The sequence below is a fragment of the Rousettus aegyptiacus genome, unplaced genomic scaffold (assembly GCF_014176215.1).
Source record: "Rousettus aegyptiacus isolate mRouAeg1 unplaced genomic scaffold, mRouAeg1.p scaffold_m13_p_5, whole genome shotgun sequence".
Lineage (NCBI taxonomy): Eukaryota > Metazoa > Chordata > Mammalia > Chiroptera > Pteropodidae > Rousettus > Rousettus aegyptiacus.
In genome coordinates, this window is record NW_023416308.1 from 79,178,784 (window position 1) to 79,201,986 (window position 23,203).

A 23,203-nucleotide genomic window follows, 5' to 3' on the forward strand; every position below is an offset into this window, starting at 1 on the left:
CCAGCCACACCAGCCTCTTTTCTGTCCTCAATTCATGTCATGCTGTTTCCAGCCCAGGGACATTACGTTCTCTGTCCTCTCTGCCACTGTCCTCTTCTTCCAGTTTTAGTCCAGCACTTTATTCAGCTTTATTTTTTTATTGGTTATAATACTATTTGAAAGCAACAAATGTGTTTGTGTTCTTGCTTCTTATTTATAATTCCATTAATGTTGTCTCTTAGATTTTACTTCTACTCACTTTTCCATCCCATTTGTCCCCTGGAATATAAGCTCCATAGGAGCAGCGTAGAGCTTTCTTCATATTATTAACCTTCATTTTCTGAATGCTTAGAATATTTAGAATAGAGTGTATACTCAGTAAATAATTTCCAAATAAATGGATAATTTTCAAAAAAATTGTTGAAAGAACTACAGATCTTTCTTCAATCACAACATATAATATTTTCTCAATTCTAATGCTTATGACATTTGGAGACATCTTATCACAGACATATTACTTTATTGTAGTGTTCCTTTCCTCATTCCTCTCCTCACTGCAGAAATGTCTTCTAATTGATTTCTCTTGCAATCAAGGAAATATACTCTGTAGGTAAGAGCTGTGGTGTAAAATTTTAACTTTAGTGTCCAAATGAACTAGCTTGAGATCTCATCTGTGTATGACGAGAGTTCCGGCCCTTTCCCAGATCTCCAACTATTTTCAGGAATCATGTTTTCCCGGGCTCTATCTCTGTAGCTCACTTCTTCAATGCCTCTTGGAGTCTGGAAGCTACTCTCCTTTTAAAGCACAGGTGCTAATAACCCTGACATTGATAAATATACTACTTCAGTCATTCCCATTTCAGCACTGCTGATAGAATTTGTTGCTTATAGTAGACTTATACTTACTTGCACTGCTTTGTTGCAGGATTGAGGTGGCGGGCGGTGAGACATTTAAAGGGAATTACAGTGACACATAACATGAACAATAATTACAATCAAATATTATTATAGGGTCCTAAATCAATCTACAAATCCCCTAAATGCAAAATTTCTCATTGATGTTCTCACTTTCAGTCTTTCTTTGTCAAGGTCTGTCTCACTTGATAACTTTTTCTTTCTCCATATCTGCAAATCTCAATTTTCAAATTTGTATTGCCTTTTCTATTTAAAGTAATCCAGCTCTCTGTTTTCACCTCTTTTTTCCTGATCATATCCTGTAGAACTTTATATTACACAAGGAATCAGTCATCAAAGAACGTTTTATACACAGAACCATCTCTTTCATATAGATGATGCCATTTTCCTGGTATGCAAAAGCACCTGGGGGCAGTTCCTACTTAAATATCATTTGCGTTTTTAAAAATCCTTTCTACATTGATATATGCTATAAACCTATTCTACCTTTTTCATTACACAGTGGAACATCACTCTGCAACTTTGGTAGAAAACAAAAGTATAACCTTATCTCTGATCTGTTTAGTTTTCACTCCATAGACAATGGGGTTCAGTGCAGGTGGGATAACTATATAGAGGTTGGCGAACATGATGTGGAAAGTGCGGGAAACATTGTGCCCAAAGAGATACGCAAGACCGGAGAAAAGGGCAGGTGCATAAAACATGAGGATGACACAGACATGGGAACCACAGGTACCAAGTGTCTTCTGGTGGGTATCTTGGGAGGGGAGGTGAAAAACAGCACAGAGAATGACAGTGTAAGAAATGGCAATGAGAATCACATCTGAGATGACGATCATGATAGGAACACAAAAGCCATACCAGAAGTTGATGGAGATATCAGCACAGGCGAGCTGGGCAACACCTAAATGCTCACAGGATGTGTGTGGTATAATGCATGTCCTGCAGAAAGGCAGGTGTGTAAGCAAAAATACACCTGGCAGGACAACACAAAAGCTTCGAAAGAAGATGCCCACTACAATCTTGATGATGATTTTGCTGATCATTTTGTTATTTCCAATAAAAATTTGTAATCATCTTAGAGTAATCATAAGAAATTGAAAATTTTTTATTTCCAGAAATTTTTAAAAATTATTATTTTCTAGACTCAAAATTTTTTTGAAGCAGCAGCAGCAGTAATGACTGAGTAGACTTCTGTCCAAAATTTCAAAGAAAGCAAAACCATGGTTCTAATTAATAAGGAATTTTTTCATCTGTTATTTCTCCGGTGTCATTGGCTACAGGGTCAGTCTTTATCTTAGTACATACTAGGAACTTGCCCCTGCATCCCAGACTTCAGGCATATGTCACTGGGACCCCTTAGGAAAGAGCAGAAGAATGACTTTGTCCCGGATCTGCTTGGTCTTCACTCCATAGACAATAGGGTTGAGTGCGGGTGGGATGATTACATAGAGGTTAGCAAACATAATGTGAAAGGTCTGAGGAACATTATGCCCAAAACGATGTGCAAGAATGGAGAAGAATGCTGGTATATAGAACATGAGGATGACACAGACATGGGAACCACAGGTACCAAGGGCTTTTTTTCTGGCGTCTCGGGAAGGGAGGCGAAAAACAGCACAGAGGATCAGGGTGTAGGAAACAGCAATTAGGATCACATCTATAATCACTGTCATGATGGGAACACAAAACCCATACCATATATTGATGGAGATATCGTCACAGGCCAGCCGGGCAACACCAATGTGCTCACAGTATGTATGAGGGATGATATGTGTCCTGCAGAAGAGTAGACGATTTACAAGGAAAACACATGGAACAAAAACACAGAAACTTCTGAAGGAAATTCCTACAGCAATTTTGACAATGATCCTGGGGGTCAGAATAGTGGTATATCTCAAGGGTGAGCAGATGGCCACGTAGCGGTCAAATGCCATGGTCAGCAATATAGCTGAGTCCAGGACAAAGCTGTAGTGTAGAAAGAACAATTGTGTGAGACAGCCAGGAAAACTGATCTTCTGGGGACCAAGCCAGAAGATAGTAAGGGTTTTTGGGACACATGTGGTAGACAATATGAGATCAGTTATGGCCAACATGGAAAGGAAAAAGAACATAGGCGCATGAAGACTGTGCTCCACTGCAATCAGGTAAAGAAGGGTACTATTGCCCACAATGGCCACAAGATAGATAAAGCAGAAGGGGATGCTGATCCAGACATGGTACTGCTCAAGTCCAGGGATGCCCAAAAGGGTGAAGGAATCTGTGTTGTAGCTACTCAGGTTGTAAACAGCCATTGAGATCTGATGAGTAGATTCTGTATCCTAAAAACAAATTGTGCATAATGAACATGAGAAAATTGTATGGTAATTCTTCCTCCACCCTCCCCTTAGGGTCAGCTCTCCTCGTTCCTATCTGCCAAGAAAGAACCTCCATTGCTATTAAGAGCAATGGTCATCTTGCTCATCTCCTAAAGAAAGATCCCTTAGACCAAACAAACCTGGTGCTAATTACTCAATCATTCTGGAATCTTCTTCAAACTACATAAAATGCTATTTCCATTTTAATGATTGCATTTTACCCAGGACAGGGTCAGTTAATGCTGTATAGATGACAGTACAGAGAAAAGCAATCTAATCCCACTCAGAGATAGAAAGAAAGTAAAAGTGGAGGTGCAATTAGGAAAATAAGGAGATAATTAATAATTACAGACTTCTACTATGTGCCAGGCTCTTATAAAATATTACCATATTTAGAACAATCATCTAAGACAAGTATTTTTATCTCCCTTATGTTTTTGTTTTTTGTTTTTTATGGAAACTAGAACTCTGAGAGATGATCTTTCTTAAAATCTCGTTGTTAGTGACTGGCAAAGCTGAGATCACTAGATTCCACAGCTAATACTCTGATGCTCCTGTCCCATACCAGGTGACTGCCTCAGCACAGTGTGAGATGCCAAGAACTGAGAAGAGGCAGAGGATGTAAAGAAGTGTATAAGGAAAAATATAACACTTGAACTGTAATTTGACCAGCACACCAACCTTACCCTAGTTGCAATGATTTTCCTGATATTCCTGACACTATAGAGCCTTGAGATTTGCAGGCCAGAATGTTCTCTGGACTATGATGTGTGATTCTTCATCATGGAAGATAAATTTGAAAAAGGATATGAAATTCAGCCTCTAACCCACCCTTAAGATTTAATGAGGAAATTGGTTCACGTGTGCTTTTCATCAATACAGAGGTGACATCTAATGGAAGAAATATAGAATTTATATATTTTAAATTCTGAGTCAAGATAAAAACAAATAAGAAACCTCCGTAACAAGAATTAATCATTTTTGAGAATAATATATTCCACAAATCTGGAGCTTTTTATATGAAATTATTTCTATAATCCTCTTAATAACTCTTTTAGATAGGTAAGAATGTTATTTGTATTTCTGTTGTGGAAGCTGAGGAAGAGAGAAGTTAAATAAGTTGCCAAAGGCCACACAGTGAAGAAATGGTAGAGCTGGGGATCAAAATCAAAAAGCCTTCCTAGACTCCTATGCAGATAACCAAAATTCTCTATAGAGTACATGACACATAGTATGTACATGATAGCTGAATAGTAAGAGATATAAAATTAAGTCAACTTAAGGGATTGGTGAGAAAAAATGGTGGAGTGAGAGACGTCCTCAGATCTCTTTCCTTGAAAATCAATAAGCTGTACATCTAAAACTGAACAAAAAACACCCAAACTGCACACCAGCACATCTGAGCATGGTATCTACTCATAAGAGTTACCAAAGGTCAGAACCCCAGGTGTCAGGCAGTGGACTGGGACAAATAAAGAAGTGGCCTCTCACAGCCGCCAGAGTTCCTTGCATGAGGAGGGGGAGGGGTGAAGGTGTGGTGACTTCCCTGATCGGTCTGCCTGGAAGTACAGGAACTTCTAGCAGCCAGCAGCCGGGCCCAGTCATCAGAGCAGAAAGCAGAGAAGTGGGATGGGACAGCCGAGAAATGACAGTTGATTTTTACCAGCTCCAATTCAAAAACCAAGGCAGAGCTGCAGCTCACAACTCCCAACCCAGTGGGCCCCTCCCCACATACTCGTCAAGACCAAACACCACGGAGCCCCAGGAGAATCTGAGCAAACTCTACCAAAACTGTTGCTAACACTGACAGGGACTGAAACTGAGAGTAGCAAGTGTGATTAAATATCTACAAGAAACTAAAAAAGACATTTAGGCTTTATATAAAACAGAGATCCAAGAGGCTCAGACACCACCAACTGCAAACCAAAAGAAAAGTGCCTTCTTTACAGCAAGCTAAAGAGAGACCTTTAAATAACAAATATTTATGGAAAACCAACAGAATACATTTCCATTAATGCTCAGGGGGAGACATAGTTCATTAAACACTGTGAACAACCAAGGTGACAAGGCATCTCAGAAAGAAAAATCTCCAGAAAATTCTTACAGACATAGAAATATGAGACTTAAATGACAGAGAATTCAGGATGGTACTTCTGAAAAAACTCAATGAGATCCAAAACAACTCAAATCAACAATTTCAGGAATTGAAAAAACAACTAGTTGAGCAGAGCAAGGAAACTGAAACCCTCAAAAAGAACCAAATAGAACTTCTTGAGATGAAGAACACACTACAAGAGTTAAAAAATGAAGTAGGAAGTTTGGGAAATAGAGTTAACAATATGGAGGAAAGGATCAGTGATATCAATGACAGAAATCTAGAAATAAATCTGAAGAATGAAACATAATGAAAGAAATATAAGAACTAGCTGATATCATCAAGAGAGGAAACATAAGAATAATGGGCATTACTGAAGGTGAGGAAAAGGAGCAGGAACTAGAAAGCATTTTCAGACAAATAGTGGACAAGAATTTCCCAAATCTAAGGAATGAGCTGGAGCTCGGAATTTAAGAAGTCAACAGAACACCCAATTATCTTAACCCAAATAGGCTTACACCAAGACACATTGTATTGAAGTTATCAAAAATCAACGACAAAGACAGACTCTCAGGGCAGCCAAGGAAAAGAAGACAGTAAAATATAAAGGAAAACCTATTAGATTATCATTGGACTTCTCAGCATAGACCTTACAAGCCAGAAAGGAATGGAATCAAATATTTAAACTATTAAGTGAAAGGAACTACCAGCCTAGAATAATATATCCAGATAAGTTCTCCTTTATATATGAAAAAGATATTAAAACCTTTCCAGACATACAAAAATTGAAGGAATTCTCCACTACGAGGTCTGCACTACAAGAAATACAGAAAGGTGTCAGCTCATCTAAAACAAAATAACAACAACACAAAAAAAGATACATAATTAGGAGTAAAGTGACTATCAAGCAAATAGAAGCAGAAGAGTGCAATCCTTACCAAGAACAGGGCATTATAAGCTTAAATAATAAGAAGAGAATTGCTATAGCAAGATAGTATGAAGGTTCAGCATACATAGGGACAAATTGAGATAACAATGACTGAAAAGGGGAGGATTCAAAGAGCCAAATTCGCAAAGCAGAAAGGAGATAAGGCACACAGAGAATAAAATGGATGACTGTATGTATATAACTACCCTTTTCATATTTGTAATGGTAACTCCACACCATGGAGTCAGAACTGAAGTATATAACATAAAACAAGAAGAACCAGAGGGAAACCCCACAAAAGCCAACCAAAAGAGAAACATAAGGACAAGGAAGCAATGGAAACACTGAGCTACCAGAAAGCAAAAGATAAAATGGCTGTAAGAAGACCTCATATTTCAATAATCACCCTAAATGTAAATGGACTGAACTCACCAATAAAAAGGCACAGAGTTACAGAATGGATCAAAAAACAAAACACAATCATATGCTGCCTCCAGGAGGCACATCTCAGGTTCAAAGGCAAATATGGACTCAAAGTGAAAGGGTGGAAAATGATATTTCAAGCAAATGGCTTTCAGAGAAAAGCAAGAGTGGCAATACTAATATCAGACAAAATAGCTTCAAAATAAAAAAGATAAAGAAAGACACTGAGGGACACTTCATAATGACAAAGAGAATCATACACCGAGAAGTCATAACACTTATCAATATCTATGTTCCCAATCACAGAACCTGAAACAGAACCTAAAGCAATTACTAATAGAACTAAAGTGGGAAACAGACCAAAACATTATTGTAGTAGGGGACCTAAATAGCACACTGTCAGATATGGACAGATGATCCAAACAGAAAATCAAGAAGGAAATAACATCTGTAATGACACATTAGACCAAGTAGACATAATTGACATATACAGAGTCTTCCTTCCAAAAACAGCTGCTTATACATTCTTCTCTAGTGCACATGGAACATTCTCAAGAATCAACCACATAATGGAATGCAGTGATAGCCTGAACAAATAGAAGAGGATTGAAAACATACCAAACATATTCTCTGATCATAATGCTTTGAAACTAGAGATCAACTGCAAAAAGGAATCATGAAGAACCACGAATACATGGAGATTCAACAACGTGCTACTGAAGAATAACTAGGTCAGGGAAGAAATAAAAAGAGAAACCAAGAGATACATAGAAACAAGTGGTAACAATAGTACAACATATCAAAACTTTTGGGATATAGCAAGAGCAATGGTAAGAGGAAAGTTCATATCATGACAGACCTATCTCCAAAAACAAGAATGAACTGAAATAAACAACCAAATGCTTCATCTTAAAAAACTAGAAAATGAAGAACAAATGAAGCCTAAAGTCAGCAGAAAGAAAGAATCAAAATTAGAGCAAAAACAAATGAAATTGAAAACAAAAAACAATAAAAAAAAATTAAGTACAACAAGGAGCTGGTTTTTTGAGAAGGTTAATAAAATTAATAAACCCCTGGCTAGACTCGCTAAGGAAAAAAGAGGAAAAGACTCAAATAAACAAATCAGGGGAGAAAGAGGGAAAATTACGACTGCCAGAGCAGAACTATAAAGGATCATATAAGAATACTATGAAAAAGTATAAAACACCAAATTTAATAGCCTAGAAGAAATGGAGCAGCACTTAGAAAAATACAATCTTCCTAGACTGAATTAAGAAGATATGGAAAATGTAAATAGACCGATCAGCGGTATGGAAATTGAAACAGTCATCAAAAACCTACCAAAAAATAAAAATCCAGGAGCAGATGGCTTCACCAGTGAATTCTACCAAACATTCAAAGAGATTTAACACCTATTCCCCTCAAACTCTTCCAAATAATAGAACAAGAGGCAATACTTTCCAACTCATTTTATTAGGCCAATATTACTCTGATACCAAAACCTGGTAATGATAGCAAAAGTAAAAAAAACTACAGACCAATATCTCTCGTAAACACAGATGCAAAAATCCTAAATAAGATACTAGCGAACTGAATACAGCAACATATTAAAAAGATTATACACCACTATCAAGTGGGCTTCATCCCAGGAGCACAGAGATAATTTGACCTATGCAAATTGATTAATGTGATATACCACATAAACAAATTTTTAAAAAATTATATGATCATATCAATAGATGCAGAAAAAGCCCTCAACAACATTCGGTATTCATTTATGATCAAAACACTTAACAAAATTGGTACAGAAGGAAAGTACCCTAACATAATAAAGGCCATCTATAACAAACCCTCAGCCAACATTATACCAAATGGTGAAAAACTAAAAACCGTCCCTCTAAGATCAAGAACAAGGCAAGACTGTCCACTATCATCACTGTTATTCAATATAACATTGGAGGTCCCACCAAGTGCAATCAGACAAGAGAAAGATATAAAAGACATCCAAATAGAAAATGAAGAAGTCAAACTGTCACCATTCGCAGATGACATGATTCTCTATATAGAAAACCCTAAAGACTCCACAAGAACACTACTAGAAACAATAAAGTCCTTGGATACAAAATCAATATTAAAAAATCTATAGCATTACTATACTCTAAAAATGAAGTGTCAGAAAAAGAAGTGGAAAAAATAATTCTTTTGCAATTGCAACAAAAAAGAATCAAATACCTAGGAATAAATCTAACGGAACATGTGAAGGACCTACATAATGAAAACTACAAGACTCTATTAAAAGAAATCGAAGAAGATACAAACAAATGGGTAGATATTCCGTGTTCTGGGATTGGAAGAATCAACATAGTTAAAATGACCATGTTACCTAAAGTATTATACAGATTTAATGCAACCCCCATGAAAATCCCATTGACATTGTTTCAAGAAATAGAACAGAAAATTATCAAATTTGTATGGAAACACAGAAGACCCTGAATTACCAAAGCCATCCTGAGAAAAAAGAACAAGGCTAGAGGCATCACTCTGCCCAACTTCAAATTATACTACCAAGCGACAGTAATCAAAACGCCATGGTATTGGCAGCAAAGCAGACACACGGACCAGTGGAACAGAATCAAGAGTCCAGAAGTAAACCCATATTTATATGGGCAAATAGTCTTCAACAAAAGCCAAAAGCATATAGAGGAGAAAGGAAAACCTCTTCAATAAATGGTGGTGAAAAACCTGGAAAGCCACCTGCAAAAGAATGAAACTAGACTGTTGTCTATCACCACACACCAGAATTAACTCAAAATGGATTAAGGACCTGAATATAGCACCTGAAACAATAAAATGTATAGAAGAAAACATAAGAACTAAACTCAAGGACCTTAGACTTAAAGAGGATTTTATCAATTTGACCTCAAAGGCAAGGGAAGTAAAAGTAAAAATATATAAATGGGACTACATCAAACTACAAAATTTCTGCTCAACAAAAAAAATTGTCAACAAGGTAAAGAGACAACCATCTCAATGGGAAAATATATTTGCAAGCAACGCCTCCGATAAGGGTCTAATATCCAAAATATGCAAAGAACTCATGTAACTCAATAAAAACCAAAATACGAATGACCCAGTCAAAAAATGGGCAGAGGATCTGAACAGACACTTCTCTCCAGAGGACATACAAATGGCCAACACATATATGAAAAGATGCTCAATATCGCTAGCTATTAGGGAAATGCAAATCAAAACCACAATGAGATACCATCTCACACCTGTTAGAATAGCTGCAATCAACAAGACAAGCAATAAGAAATGTTGGAGAGAATGCAGAGAATAAGGAACCCTCATACACTGCTGGTGGGACTGAAAATTGGTACAGCCACTATGGAAAACAGTATGGAGGGTCCTCAAAAACTAAGAATTGATCTACCATGTGATCCAGCAACTCTTGTACTGGGTATTTACCCCAAAGTCTTGAAAATCCATATCCAAAAAGATATTTGCACACTAATGTTCATAGCAGTACTATTCAATGTGGCCAGGACATGGAAGCAACCGAAGTGTCCTATGATAGATGATTGGCTAAAGAAGCTGTGGTACATATATACAATGGAATATTACTTAGCCATAACAAGAGATGAAATACTGCCATTTAAGACAATCTGGATGGACCTCGAGATAATCATGCTAATCAAAATAAACCAGACAGAAAAAGTTGAAAATCACATGATATCACTTATATGTGGGATATAAACCTAAAAACAACAAATGAACAAGACAAACAGAGACTCAGGGACATGGACAATGAGCTAGTCATTACCAGAGTGTAGGGGGTAGGGGAGGAGGAAAGAGGTAGGCAGGGTAAAGGGGGTCAAATATAGTAGGTTTGGGGAAGGCTGAAGTAGATAAAGGGGATCAAATATATGGTACCTGAAGGAAACTGGACTCTGAGTGATGATCACACAATAGAATATATACATGTCAAATTATAATGTACACCTGAAAATTATATAATTGTATTAACCAATGTTACCTCAATAAACTTTAAAAAAATAAAAGAAAATAAACTTTACAGGAAAAAAATTTTAAAAAATAAAAAAATAAAAAATAAAATTAAATCACATAAAGAAAACAGAAAACTGGAAGTATAAAACAAATTAGCAACATGTGACTTAAGATTACAAATATATTATATTGTATACCTAAAACTAATATAAAATTTAAAAAAATTATTGTAAAATTTTTTAAATAAATAAATAAATAAAAGCTTGAAATCTTAAAAACAAAGATTATAAATATAGGTTGTTTAAACTCTTCTATTTAAAAGCCTAGGTTTCAATAAAGTCTTTTAAATTGAAATCTGATTATATGTTGTTTACATGAGAAAGTCCTAAAACAAAACAACCCGGAAAAGGTAGAAAAAAAAAGAATAGATAAGTGCACTTCAGAAAATGTAAATACAAAGGAAGAGAGCCTAGTAACGCAAAAATCAGAAAAATAATAAATTAAAAAAACATTAGGTGAAGCAAAAGATACTTTACTATTAAAGGAAACAATCCTTACGTTAAGTCATATTGCTTGCAGGTATCTCTACTTAGCACTCTCGTTTTAAATAAACAAATGAACAAACAAACACACACACGCACAAATAAATAATGGTCCTTAACAATAATCTATTCATTTACCCACTTTTCTTCCTCTTTTAGTTATTTTCCATGGACTTTATAATTCTCCTGATTCTTTGAAGACATATTTCTAGCTATAGCAAGTTTAATATCCTTGTCACTCACCTATCCAAAATGTTTTCCTCAAAATAGAATCGCATCATCCTGGATGGCTTTATTTTGTTACCGAAAGTCAGCCACCCAATTCCAGGGCTATCTCTCTGAGGTACTGTAACCCCAAATTGACTAACCTCATAAATAGTATATTTAGCTATTTTACTTTGTATCTGTTCAACTGACTATTGGTTGTTATCAGTTTGTTCTTTGACAACCTTGAACCCTCTAGGGAAGTGAACTTTTCATTACTATTTATTCAGTGTTCAAGTGTCTTTGCATTCCTTTTTATCTAGATTAAATTCTATGATTCTTCATTTCATTTCCATGACTCCCTTACGAATATTTTGTTTGCCCTTGCTCTATTGACCTTCAATTACATATATGGAGCAAAGCTCAATTCCTAGAATAATCGACCTAGTAAGTGTGCTAGGTCATGATGGAAAACACTTCTTAATCATGCACATTATTTGCGTTTCCATAATTTCATGATCATCAGCTTTAAACTTCACACTTGGCACTGCTCAGTGATCCAGCAACAGGATCATGTTCAACTCAGTCTTTCTCTATGAGTTTTTTCCTACTCTCTTCTAAGAACAGTCATCATCTCCAACTCCCTCTTTCTTTCTTAATAAATAATTTTTTATTTGACTTCACAGAGAAATTACAGGCCACTAAATATAAAATTATTCCAGGTAGACATCACATCTATGTGTATATGTATGTATACATATATGTGTATGTATATATGTACATATGAATATTTCAATACTTATTCTCTATGTTATTTGTTTGTTATAATTGAGAAAAGTGTCCTTTGTATATCTGGAACCCATACAAACCCTTACTTTCCATCTCTAGTCTTCCCATCTTGTCAGATACCTTTCATTATCATTCATTCTTTTTCTTGCCTTTGTCTTCAATGTAACCTTTTAAAAATTCTGCTTCTTCAGCATTTAAATAATTAAAATGTGCTCAAATATATTCCAGTCTAAACGATGATGAAATAACTATATTCTCTTATTCATAGTTAAAATTTTAGTTGTCTGCACTAATTATCTTCGCTCTCATCTCCTACTTACCCTTTAACTCATGCTAATCTCATTTGTCTTCATCTTTTTATGGAAGCAGCTTTCACTGAGCTCATCCATGGTAGCTATGTTTCATCTTTCAGTCCTCGCTTGACCTCTTAGCAGCATTTGACACCATTAATTATCCCCTCAGTCTTGAAACATTCTCTTAATGCTTCATCACAACTTTGGGTTTTTCTTCAACATTTCTGGCATCTAATCTCATCCTTTGCTTGTTCTTTCTATTCTATGTCTCTTAAATCCTGATATTTCTCAGGGCACTACCTGAAGTCCCCTTTTCTTATCTCCATACTTTTCCTGATCTTTATCATCAATTCCTAAGATCCCAATTAATACATTGACACCTCCCAATTTTTTACCTCTTATTTATATCTTTTAAAACACACATATCAGACTGCTCCATGGATATCCTCTTTTGTATATCTCAGAGGCACCTCAAGTTTAATTTTTTAATTAAAATTAAAACCTATCATATTTCTTTACAAACCGGATGTCCTTTACTGTGTCTAATATTTCAGAGAACATTAGTACTATCCACTAAACTATCCAAAGCAGAAATTTGGAGTTGATTATTTTATACTCTCCTCTTTTGAAACCCATTGTGTAATCAATTATATTAATCCAATTCTTTTTTGAATCAAAATTTAAAAACCCTTAACATAGCTAACGAGGTCTCCACAATCTGTTCTAGTTATCTCTTCAGACTTCTTATTATACTGCAGGAATATTGGTCAGGAAAACTCCTGCATTTTCTACAAATGTATATGTTAAAAGCAATTTCCATATAAAAAAGATTGTGGCAAATTCTTCCATCGCTTCATTTCCAGGGTTCCAACTACAGTATTTAATTATTTTATCTTAAATTTGGACTTAGTATCCACTGAGACTCATATATTTTCTCTGAAGATGGACAGAAATGAAGCCAAAGCTAATGGAAGGCTAGGCGATGAAGAAAAGTGAAGTCACTCCCCCAGGTAGACTCTTTCAGTATGAGCTATCTTACTGCAAGATGTTCTAAGTGGTCTCATGCAATGAGCTGTCATAAATCAACACTGAATTTCTCTGAGCAATGGTAGTTGTAGATAAATAAAAGTCTAAACAGATAATGTGTGCTATTATAAATAAAGGTAAGGTAACATGTGTTCCTTCAGTGTCAAAGTCTCCTGATTATGAGACTCTGCACATACTTCCCTCTTGACTTGAGAAGTATTCTCAGCCCTACTCCTGTCTCCCAACAAGGCTAAGTTCTATTCATCATTCAAGTCTCAATCTCCCTTTTCATTCAGCTTAAATAGGATTTCCCTGGGAATAGTCTTCCCAATCTTTCTGTGTTAGAAAATTCTATTTCCAAATTGTACTTCCTGGTTTTCTGAAATTCAACATGCTTGCAACTACTTGCTTAACATTTATTTTCTCTGCTAGACTGAAATCTGTACAAAGGAAAAGATCAAATCAATTTTGTTGGGTTTTTGTTTCCAAAATATTCTCAAAGCTCACACAATAGTGGCACTTAAAAAGTGCTCAATGAATATTTTTGGAATTGAATGTCACTAAGGAGTCAAAACAAAAATAGTATTCTTATTGTCTTTAAAATATACTTAAAATCATTAAATAGTTATTGCTGAATAAATAAAGAAAAATAAACTTTTTGCAGACTGGCAGTCAATAATATGCCAAACAAGGATGCTACAGGCATTTCTGTTAAAGGTAAAAATAAGAAAAAATATAAGATCATGATTGTCGTGTTTATTAACATCGCTCAAGAGGTTCTATCGAGAAATAAGACATTATTAGGACTGCTTACTTTTGCCCACCACTTTTGCTTCAGCTTAGGTGAAAATTCTTACATAAAACACTTTTTTAACCCCCAAAACATTTCCTTTTATTCACACTCACAGAACCATGATCTTATGTCTTAGGGAAGCACTCATAGTTTATTGCACTTATTTGCCTATCTTCTATTTTTCTTGAGTGTAAAGATTATCATATTAATAGTTTTATCTCCTAATTCTAGTTTAATTTCTATAAAATACTTAAGTTTTATTAAATAAATAAATAACGTTTAAATCATTGTACACAAGCTTCTCTTTGACATGAGAAATTTATACTTTTTTCATCACACCTCTCCGCATTCCACCTCTCTTCACTTTTCTATTTACTCCATGTTCTATTAAAGTGCACTTTAATAAATGAATCCCTAAAATAGTAAATGCATGAGTAAATTAAAACACACACACTTACACATATATCCAGACACAGGTGTAATCTAGGCAAAGTCTGCACGAAATCACATTATTGCTACTGCTGAAAATACTTCATTTCAGAGTCAGGTATCTTGGATTTGCATTTGATCTATGCCTCTTTTTTCATTTGATCTCTTTAAAATAACTGTTTCTTTATTGAATTTCTGTAAGGATTACATGAGAAAATTATCAGTTCAGTGACTGGATATGTTAAACTCTCAATACACAGCAACTATTATGTAATATCATCATTATTATAAACACATGGAAATACAAACAGAGGGCAGAAACCCATGCAGTAACAGAAGATTTCAATCATAAAGAAACCAAAGAGTGTGCTCTTCTGGATCCAAGCTCTCGGGTCATTTGACTTCGGCTGTTGGATTATGCCCTCAAGACAGCCCAGTTCTGCTTGTTTCCTTCTGTTTGATTTATCCATCCTTATTCCAACCCCTAAGACTTTAACATCTGGCCCCCAGACCTACAAATGCTATTTCACGGGGAAAGCTGGACTGAATCCATCCTGTCTTTTCTTAGCCTCACCTTGTGCCTCCTGGTAAGTCTTCTGTACGTCCTTCAGTTAGCCTCCCCCAGGATCTGGGCCTGAGATCTTTCCTTAGCTTAACCTTGCTCACTTTGCTCAACATCTAATTTCGACAAACCCCAGCTCTTGATGAGGACCATAGGATGGACAGAAACAGCATTCTAAAGTGGCCAATCCTCTTATTCCTCTTCTTGGACTTCAGAGAGAGTTTGTGGATCCCTGAGAGACCAGAGCCACCAATCTGAACAGTGAACTGTGGACTGCACAGCAAGGTACTTCCCAGGACTCTTGAACATCTGAGGTCCCAAAGGCTGGGGTGGAGTGAGTCCCTGAAGTTTTAGGTCTTCAAGGACAGGCAGTATCTTGAGTGAGCAGAGTCCCCCAGGGCTTTGAAATGTCAAGAGCTCTCTCCACTGCTGCTTAAGCCATCTACAGTGAAATCTCTGTGAGTTTAGTGTGTGTGTGTGTGTGTGTGTGTGTGTGTGTGTGTGAACTTGTTTTTCTCTGTAGGTTATTTTTTTATATTATAAATATTCAATCATTTGTATAAGAACATATAATGGTTACTTTAGTAATCATTAAATCAAATGGGTCTGTGGAAGGAGGGTACATATTCTTCTCTCTGATTCAAGCCTAAGAAAGGAATATCCTAGTTATCACATATCAGCCATATTGAACTTTCATTTAAAACTCCTTAAAGATACACTTAGTAGTCCTATCAATTTAGCTTCAAAATATCTTTGAACTACTTCCCTTCTTTAGTCATCATCTTTATTCCCTAGTCACTTCTATTGAGCCTTCATTGATCTAAAGATTTCAATTCTGCACCACCAATCCATCTACTCCTCTGAAGCCATAACAATCATTCTAAAATAGAAATATGATTATCATTTCTGTAGGGAGTTTATAAAACTTTTAGAATGAAATAAGTCTCAGCATTACATACAAGATTCAACAATTTCAGGTCCTTGACTTCCTCTTCAATTTCATCTCTTCTCACTCATCCTCAAAACAACATAAATTCTAAACTAATCTCTTTGGAATTCCTAGTGCATATTATAATTTTGCAAGGATCATTCCTTTGCATATGTTCTTCCTTCTTTCTAGAATAGTCTTCCTATTCTTTTTTGTCTGACTCAATTTTAAACCTAGCATCACCTCATTTGGAAAGTCATTCTTCACTCACCTCTGTGTTTACTCACCCTGCCTTCGTACTAACTAACCACACAATATTGCGATTATCTGTTCAGCTCTGTTTCTGCTTCCAGTAGGCAAGTTCCTTTATCATAAAAACCTTACTCTTCTTCACCATTACATTTCCATGGTTGTTCACAAAGTAGGCATTCAATCTATATTCTGTTACTATTAATAGTAGCAAAATTATCAGTTTATTTATATTACATTTACTTTATTATATTTTATGTATTGAAATTACTACTATACTATTGATTAGAAAATAATTTTGTATTATTTGATGCATCAGAAAAAGGCCTGAAGTGTGTATTTTTATATCCACTCTCTGATTGCCTACCCATTCACACCCTCTTTATGGTCATAGTCCTCCTGAAGTTAAAGCCTAATTTTTTTGCCTTTGGGGAAGCATTTGTCCATGTTTTCTACAAATGCTTCTTTTATTTACGCAGAATATTTTGGGAAACAATTGTTATTCTGAGTATAACCCACGATGCCAAATATAGTATGAGCATTATGGTTCATATGTGGGGCCTATGGCATTTTTATGGTGATAACTGGATGCATATACAGCCTCAAGTTCTGTGACAAAATATCAGAAAGACAAAGAATTCAGGTAGTGGTAAATATAAACAAGTATGATGGTTTTCGAATATGTTCACTAATTTTATAATACTCCTGTCTTCAAAAAGTAGAGCTTTATTCTCCTTTCTTTGAGTTTGGGTTAAACTTAGATATTTATTTTTAAGAATAGCAGATAGTGGATATGGTAGCGTGTGCCTGATACTGGGCCATAAAAGGCACTGAAGTTTCCTTTTTGCTGTCTCACTTGAATTGCTCACTCAGGGAGAAGCCAGCCTCCATTACATGAGGATATTCAAACAGCCTGTATGGGGAGGAACCGAAAACTCTTGCTAACACATAGCACTATATAAGTGGCCATCTTGGAAGTAGACCCTCTAGCTCCAGCCAAGCCTTCAGATGTTTGCAACCCCTAAAGCATTTTGATTGCAACCTAATCAGAGACCCTAGACAGAACCACCTAGGTAGGCCACTTAAAGTGTTTGTGACAATAAATGTTTATTTTTCTTTTTAAGTTGCTAACTTTTGAAGTAATTTGTTACACAGCATAGGCAACCAATATGAAAGGGAACACAAGTTATCACTGTATAGTCTTACCTATGAATAAAGAACTGAAGATCAAAGCAAAGTAAGTGAAGTTCTTAACAATTTGGGCTATTTAAACATAATCTACTATAATTCTATTTAAATAATCCCCTTTGAAATTTACCTCAACAGGGGAGGTCGCTTAGCTTTTGTGAAATATTGTAAGCACGATTCTGTAAAAGGATTTCAAGATCACTTCTTTCACATAATGACAAACATTAACATAAAAATAATGTCAGGCCCAGGAAACCAGGCATTTTTCTAGACCCTGAATATTCAGAGGTAAATAGTTTATTCACTTGAGGACATACCTACTGAGGTCAATAGACTTGTAAAATGAAATTCAATACAGAAGGAGAATCAAAGACAGTTCACAACCTCAGGAGTTCAGTGGGTGAAATTCATAACTGGCCCCTGTACCCAGGCAAAGAGGGATCTAAGAAAAAGGCAGGCCATTCCAGGTTCATAGGTGGTAGGTTTCAAGGGCAAGGGAACTTACTTACAAGACTTGTCTTGGGTGGCCACAAGACAAGACAAGTAGATCCCCACACTTCCCTGCCATCATCTTAAAAGTTTATGTAGAGGCTGCAACCAGGTTCATGCACACATACCATCCAGATAGTATCGACAATACAATGCTCCTTTAAGGCTGTGTCCTTTTTAAACTCCATAACATCTATCTCACAGGGTTGTTGTATGAGGATCCAATGAGAAAATGGTTGCTAAAGCACTTTAGAAATTATAAAATTCTGTACAAATGTGTTGTGTCACCGTCGTTAATGTCATTATGTTCCTTGGTATGAACTTTTACCCTCCTTATGGAGAAAGGTTAAAAACAAAAAGAAGGTCTTGTCCTTTGTCAGTGCCAGATTACTTTTATCCCTCTCCTTTTCTTTTTCTACCAGAGTTTATGTAACTACAGTGAAGTAGCCTTCTGCAGCTTTTCCCTAACAGATGTGCACCTGCTTTAGAGGCTGATAACAGACAGACTATTCATGTGCAGGGGCTCCATCTGTACTGCCCATAATCCAGGCAGTGTGAGCCAATCTTGCACTTGCCCATCCCTTGAAAGTATCCTATGGGAATTTTAAAGGAAATTTTTTATTGCTCCATAACCATGAAACTTATGTCTTCTCAGCTGTCTGCTCAGGTTTCTGGCATATTGTGCAGTGTAGAGAGGATATTTTTGTGTTTTTCCTAAGATGAGCTTTCTGAATAAATTTTGCCAAAATCTTGGGTTCCTGTGCTAAGACCAGTCTTGGGAAATTAACTTACAACTCTAGTTAGTGAGATAACTACAGATAGTGAGAGAACTCCAGAGACATTTACCTAACTCCAGAAGTATGAAGATATGAATGGTTAAAAATAGAGGCGATGGTCTTATCTTTTCCCTAAGGAAACTTTCTCAGATAGTGGGAAGTAGGGAGAGGAGTAATACTTTATCTGGCCTTTCTAAGCAGAGAAAATACATTTTTATTTGTTCCTTGACTATGAAACAAATTTTGTATGCATAGGACATTTGATCTGGCCCTCACTGTATAACCCTATGAATAAGAATTGGGTGTGGGGAACCACACGGTTTTATTTGCTTTTTAGGTAATTAATGAGAACCTGTCCCTCATCTAGAACGCTTGGTGTGTACATTCAGGATAATATTGTTAACATGAATATTTAAAATCCAACACAAGCTCAGTACAAACTTCTAGTGTCAATGTTCTTCTGCTTCTATAAAACTCAACTGCATGAGTCTTGGGTGGCTGCTGGTCCTATGCCTATCTCTGTGTCTCCTCCCACTCTGTTCTCTGTAGCCACACAAATCCATATATCTGAAAGGACCTATATAAATCATAATACATAATAAAGTAATATATTATTCTGCCACCAATAACAATACTACCAAGCTTAAGATTATGAAGGGCCATTGGAGATAAAATAACCAAAGGGACATAAGAATCAGAGTTCAGAAGAAAAAGAGCCCAATAGAGTGGCTGAAGCTAAAGTATAGCTAGAGAAGGTCTGGGGTCATGGCCTGGACCACACTCAGGCTTGTGAGTTGGGTTTCAAGAGGCTTATAGCCAGTGGTGTGCTTGCTAGTGAATGTTTAACAGCTGACTTTAGCATGTTTAATTTGCCATTTGGCTGATTCCCTAGGTGTAGATACTTCCATGATGGCTAATTTCAAGTTATCAATACAATGTTGACCTGCTCGCAAAACTTCTGAAAAATTTAACACTTGGCTCTCATGAGCCAGTATGAACTATCTCCAGCTCACCACTAATTGTAGCTCTTGGTAGTCTTGACACACTAGGAATAGAATAAGCCTGAGTATTGTGGCTTTGGTTTAACTAACAAAGGATGTGAGAGAAAAGATCTCTGTGGTAGAGAAAGTCTGCCTCACTGAGAGGTAAAACAGTGAGTTGTAAGAACAAATACTTTGAAATCAGGCAGACTTATTAGCTGTATACCCATCATATATTATTTGTATAACATTGAGCATATTTAACTTCTTTATTAAAGTAAGATTTGTATAATATTAAATTCACCATTTTATCTATGTTAAAGTATACAATTTAGTGGTTTTTAGTACATTTACAATGTTGTACAACAATCACCATTATTTAATTCCAGAACATTTTCATTATCCCAAAAAGAAACCTCATGTTCACTAAGCAGTCACTCCCCATTTCATCCTCCCCCAATCACCTGGCAAATACTAATCTACTTTCTGTTTCTAAGGATTTGCCTATTCTGGACTTATGACATAAATGGAATTATACAGTATGTGGCCTTTTGTGTCTGGTTTCTTTCACTTAGCAGACGTTTTCAAAATTCACCATGTTATATTATGTATCAAAACTTTATTCACTTTTATGGTTGAAAAACGAAACATTGTTTGGATATAACACATTTGGATATAACTGATGAATCATTAATTGACACACATTTTAAGCAAGTTATTTACACTTTTTTTTTTTTTGGCTGTTATAAATAACGCTACCATAAACATTCATTTACAAGTTTTGTTTGAACATCTGTTTTCAGTTATCTTTGTTATATACCTAGAAGTAGGATTCCTGGGTCATATGATAATTTTATATTTAAATTTTTGAGGAACCTCCAACTGTTTTCCACGGAGCTACACCATTTTATATTCCCACTAACAATGTATCAAAATTCTAATTTCTCTACATCCCCACTAACACCATTATTTTAAATTTTAAAAAAATTATAGCCATTTCAGCGAATATGAAATACAACAATGAATACTCATTTAATAAGATAAAGTATTCTGTTCCTAAGCATCAGATTCCAGAGGGAATAACATTGCGAGAAGGTCCAGAAAGAAAAGAACATAGTTCATTTGAAAAGCCAAAAGAAGTACAGGGTGGTTGTAACTTAAAAAGCATGTGAGGGGAAGAGCTAGAAAAAAGGAAAGCATGGAATCAGCTGACACCAAGCAATAAGTGGTTAGCACCAATCGTGCCATAAAAGCCTTTGAAAATGTGTTAGAATATTTGGGGTTTATTCTAAACAAAATGGGTAACTGTTAAATTATTTTAAGAAGAAGATTGACATGATCTAGGTTCGAGTTCAGTAAGAGCACCCTACTTTCTTATTTTTAAAAATATGTATGGAAGAGAAAAAAGTTTAGAGGCAGCAAATTACTAAATGAGCCTACCAAAAAAAAAAAAAAATCCAGAGCAAAGAGAGAGTAGTGATTGTGTTTTAATGTGAAACATGTGAATAAATTTATAGACTATTCAGAAGACATAATCAAAAGTAAATTAATTTTTAGATAATTAAAGAAAATAAATAAGATACAGAGAATAGGCTTTGGCATGGGAATTGCTTGAATTTCATCTCATTTAATAAGAAAAAGTATTCAAGATCATGAGAAAAAAAGGGAAGGTAATATTTTTGAGCATGTCAATTTTGAAGTTTCAGTGAGATATACAAGAAGAGATATCAAATAGAGAGTTGGTTATGTAGGACAGAGAAAAAAATGGGGTGAGACTTTAGACTTTGATAACTACCAACATATAGATGGTTATTGAATTTATGAGTTTATTGAGTGCTAAACAAATTTAACCCCACAATAAACTTATGAATTAAGTATTATGTTTTTTTCATTCTAAAAAGATGAAATTGAAAAATGATAAAAGGACCAAATGCAGAGCAAAAATTTTTTGCATTTATGGTAAAAAATTATATATACTTCCATCTGATGCTTATCATTTTCTTGAGATTTTAAAAAATCTCATCTCCTCCCCTCTAATTCTACAAATAATTTTCTCCAATAGAATTGAGGTCTTGAGGTTCATAAGAATTTAATCCATTACTAGAGGGCTTCCTACTGCTGACTTACATAAGAAATTTCTTTAAATCAATATGATTACTTGACTGGCCACAATCTTTTTCTCCATGTTCTCACCCCCAGGTTACTGCATCCCTTTAGAAAAGAATAGAATGATGACCTTGTCCCTCATTTGCTTTGTGTTTACACCATAAATAATGGGATTGAGTGCAGGAGGGATTTCCACATAGAGGTTGGCAAACACGATGTGAAAGGTACGAGGGATATTGTAGCCAAAGTGATGCGTGAGGACAGAGAACATGGCTGGAGTATAGAATATGAGAATGACACTAATATAAGAACCACAGGTGCTGAGGGCTTTCTGGTGGGCATCTATGGATGGAAGGTGAAAAACAGCACGAAGAATGAGAGTGTAGGAAATACCAATGAGGATTAGATCTGAGATAATAGTCATTAGAGGCACAGCAAAGCCATACCAGATATTGATGGAGATGTCAGCACAAGCAAGTCGGGTGACTCTTATATGCTCACAGTATGTGTGGGGAATAAGATGTGTCCTGCAGAAGGGCAAACGCTTCACTAAGAAAACAACAGGCAAAATGACACTAAAGCTGAGACCAACGAGGCTCACCATGATCTTGACAATTGTTCTAGGTGTCAAGACACTGGTGTATCTTAAAGGGGAGCAAATGGCCATGTAACGATCAAATGCCATGCCCAATAAAATGGCTGGATCCACAAAAAAACTGAAGTGGAGAAAGAACAATTGGGTGAGGCATCCAGGAAATGTGATTTCATGAGCTTTCAACCAAAATATACCAAGTGTTTTGGGGATACATGTTGTGCATAATATGAGGTCTGTAAAGGTCAACATTGAAAGAAAGAAGAACATGGGCTTGTGGAGGCTGTGGTCCGTAGTGATGAGGTAAAGAAGGATGCTATTACCTGCAAGAGCCACAAGGTAGATGGTATAGAAAGAAATTCCAATCCAGATGTGGAACTGCTCCAGCCCTGGGATCCCCACCAAAATGAAGTAGTCTGGATTGAAATTTGTCAAATTCAATGTACCCATCATCTTGATTGTCATTCCCTGAGAACAAAATGTCACATTTGATTCTTGGGACTACTGTCCATGAATTCTCTTTAAATCTTTTCTACAACTAGAATCCCTCCC

The 23,203-nt window shown here is 35.8% G+C and overlaps 3 protein-coding genes across 3 annotated transcripts; all 3 read right to left on the reverse strand.

Moving 5' to 3' along the window:
- Positions 1–1,403: 1,403 nt before the first annotated feature.
- On the reverse strand, positions 1,404–1,940 carry LOC107501188 (olfactory receptor 52H1-like). The gene has a single exon (XM_016127093.2). It carries the CDS (start codon positions 1,938–1,940, stop codon positions 1,404–1,406), a length of 537 nt encoding a protein of 178 aa, XP_015982579.2.
- Positions 1,941–2,240: 300 nt separating this feature from the next.
- On the reverse strand, positions 2,241–3,188 carry LOC107501102 (olfactory receptor 52H1-like). The gene has a single exon (XM_016126922.1). It carries the CDS (start codon positions 3,186–3,188, stop codon positions 2,241–2,243), a length of 948 nt encoding a protein of 315 aa, XP_015982408.1.
- Positions 3,189–22,153: 18,965 nt separating this feature from the next.
- LOC107501092 (olfactory receptor 52H1-like) lies at positions 22,154–23,116 on the reverse strand. The gene has a single exon (XM_016126893.2). The coding sequence runs from the start codon at positions 23,114–23,116 to the stop codon at positions 22,154–22,156; it is 963 nt and encodes a 320-aa protein (XP_015982379.2).
- Between the last annotated feature and the right edge of the window lie 87 nt (positions 23,117–23,203).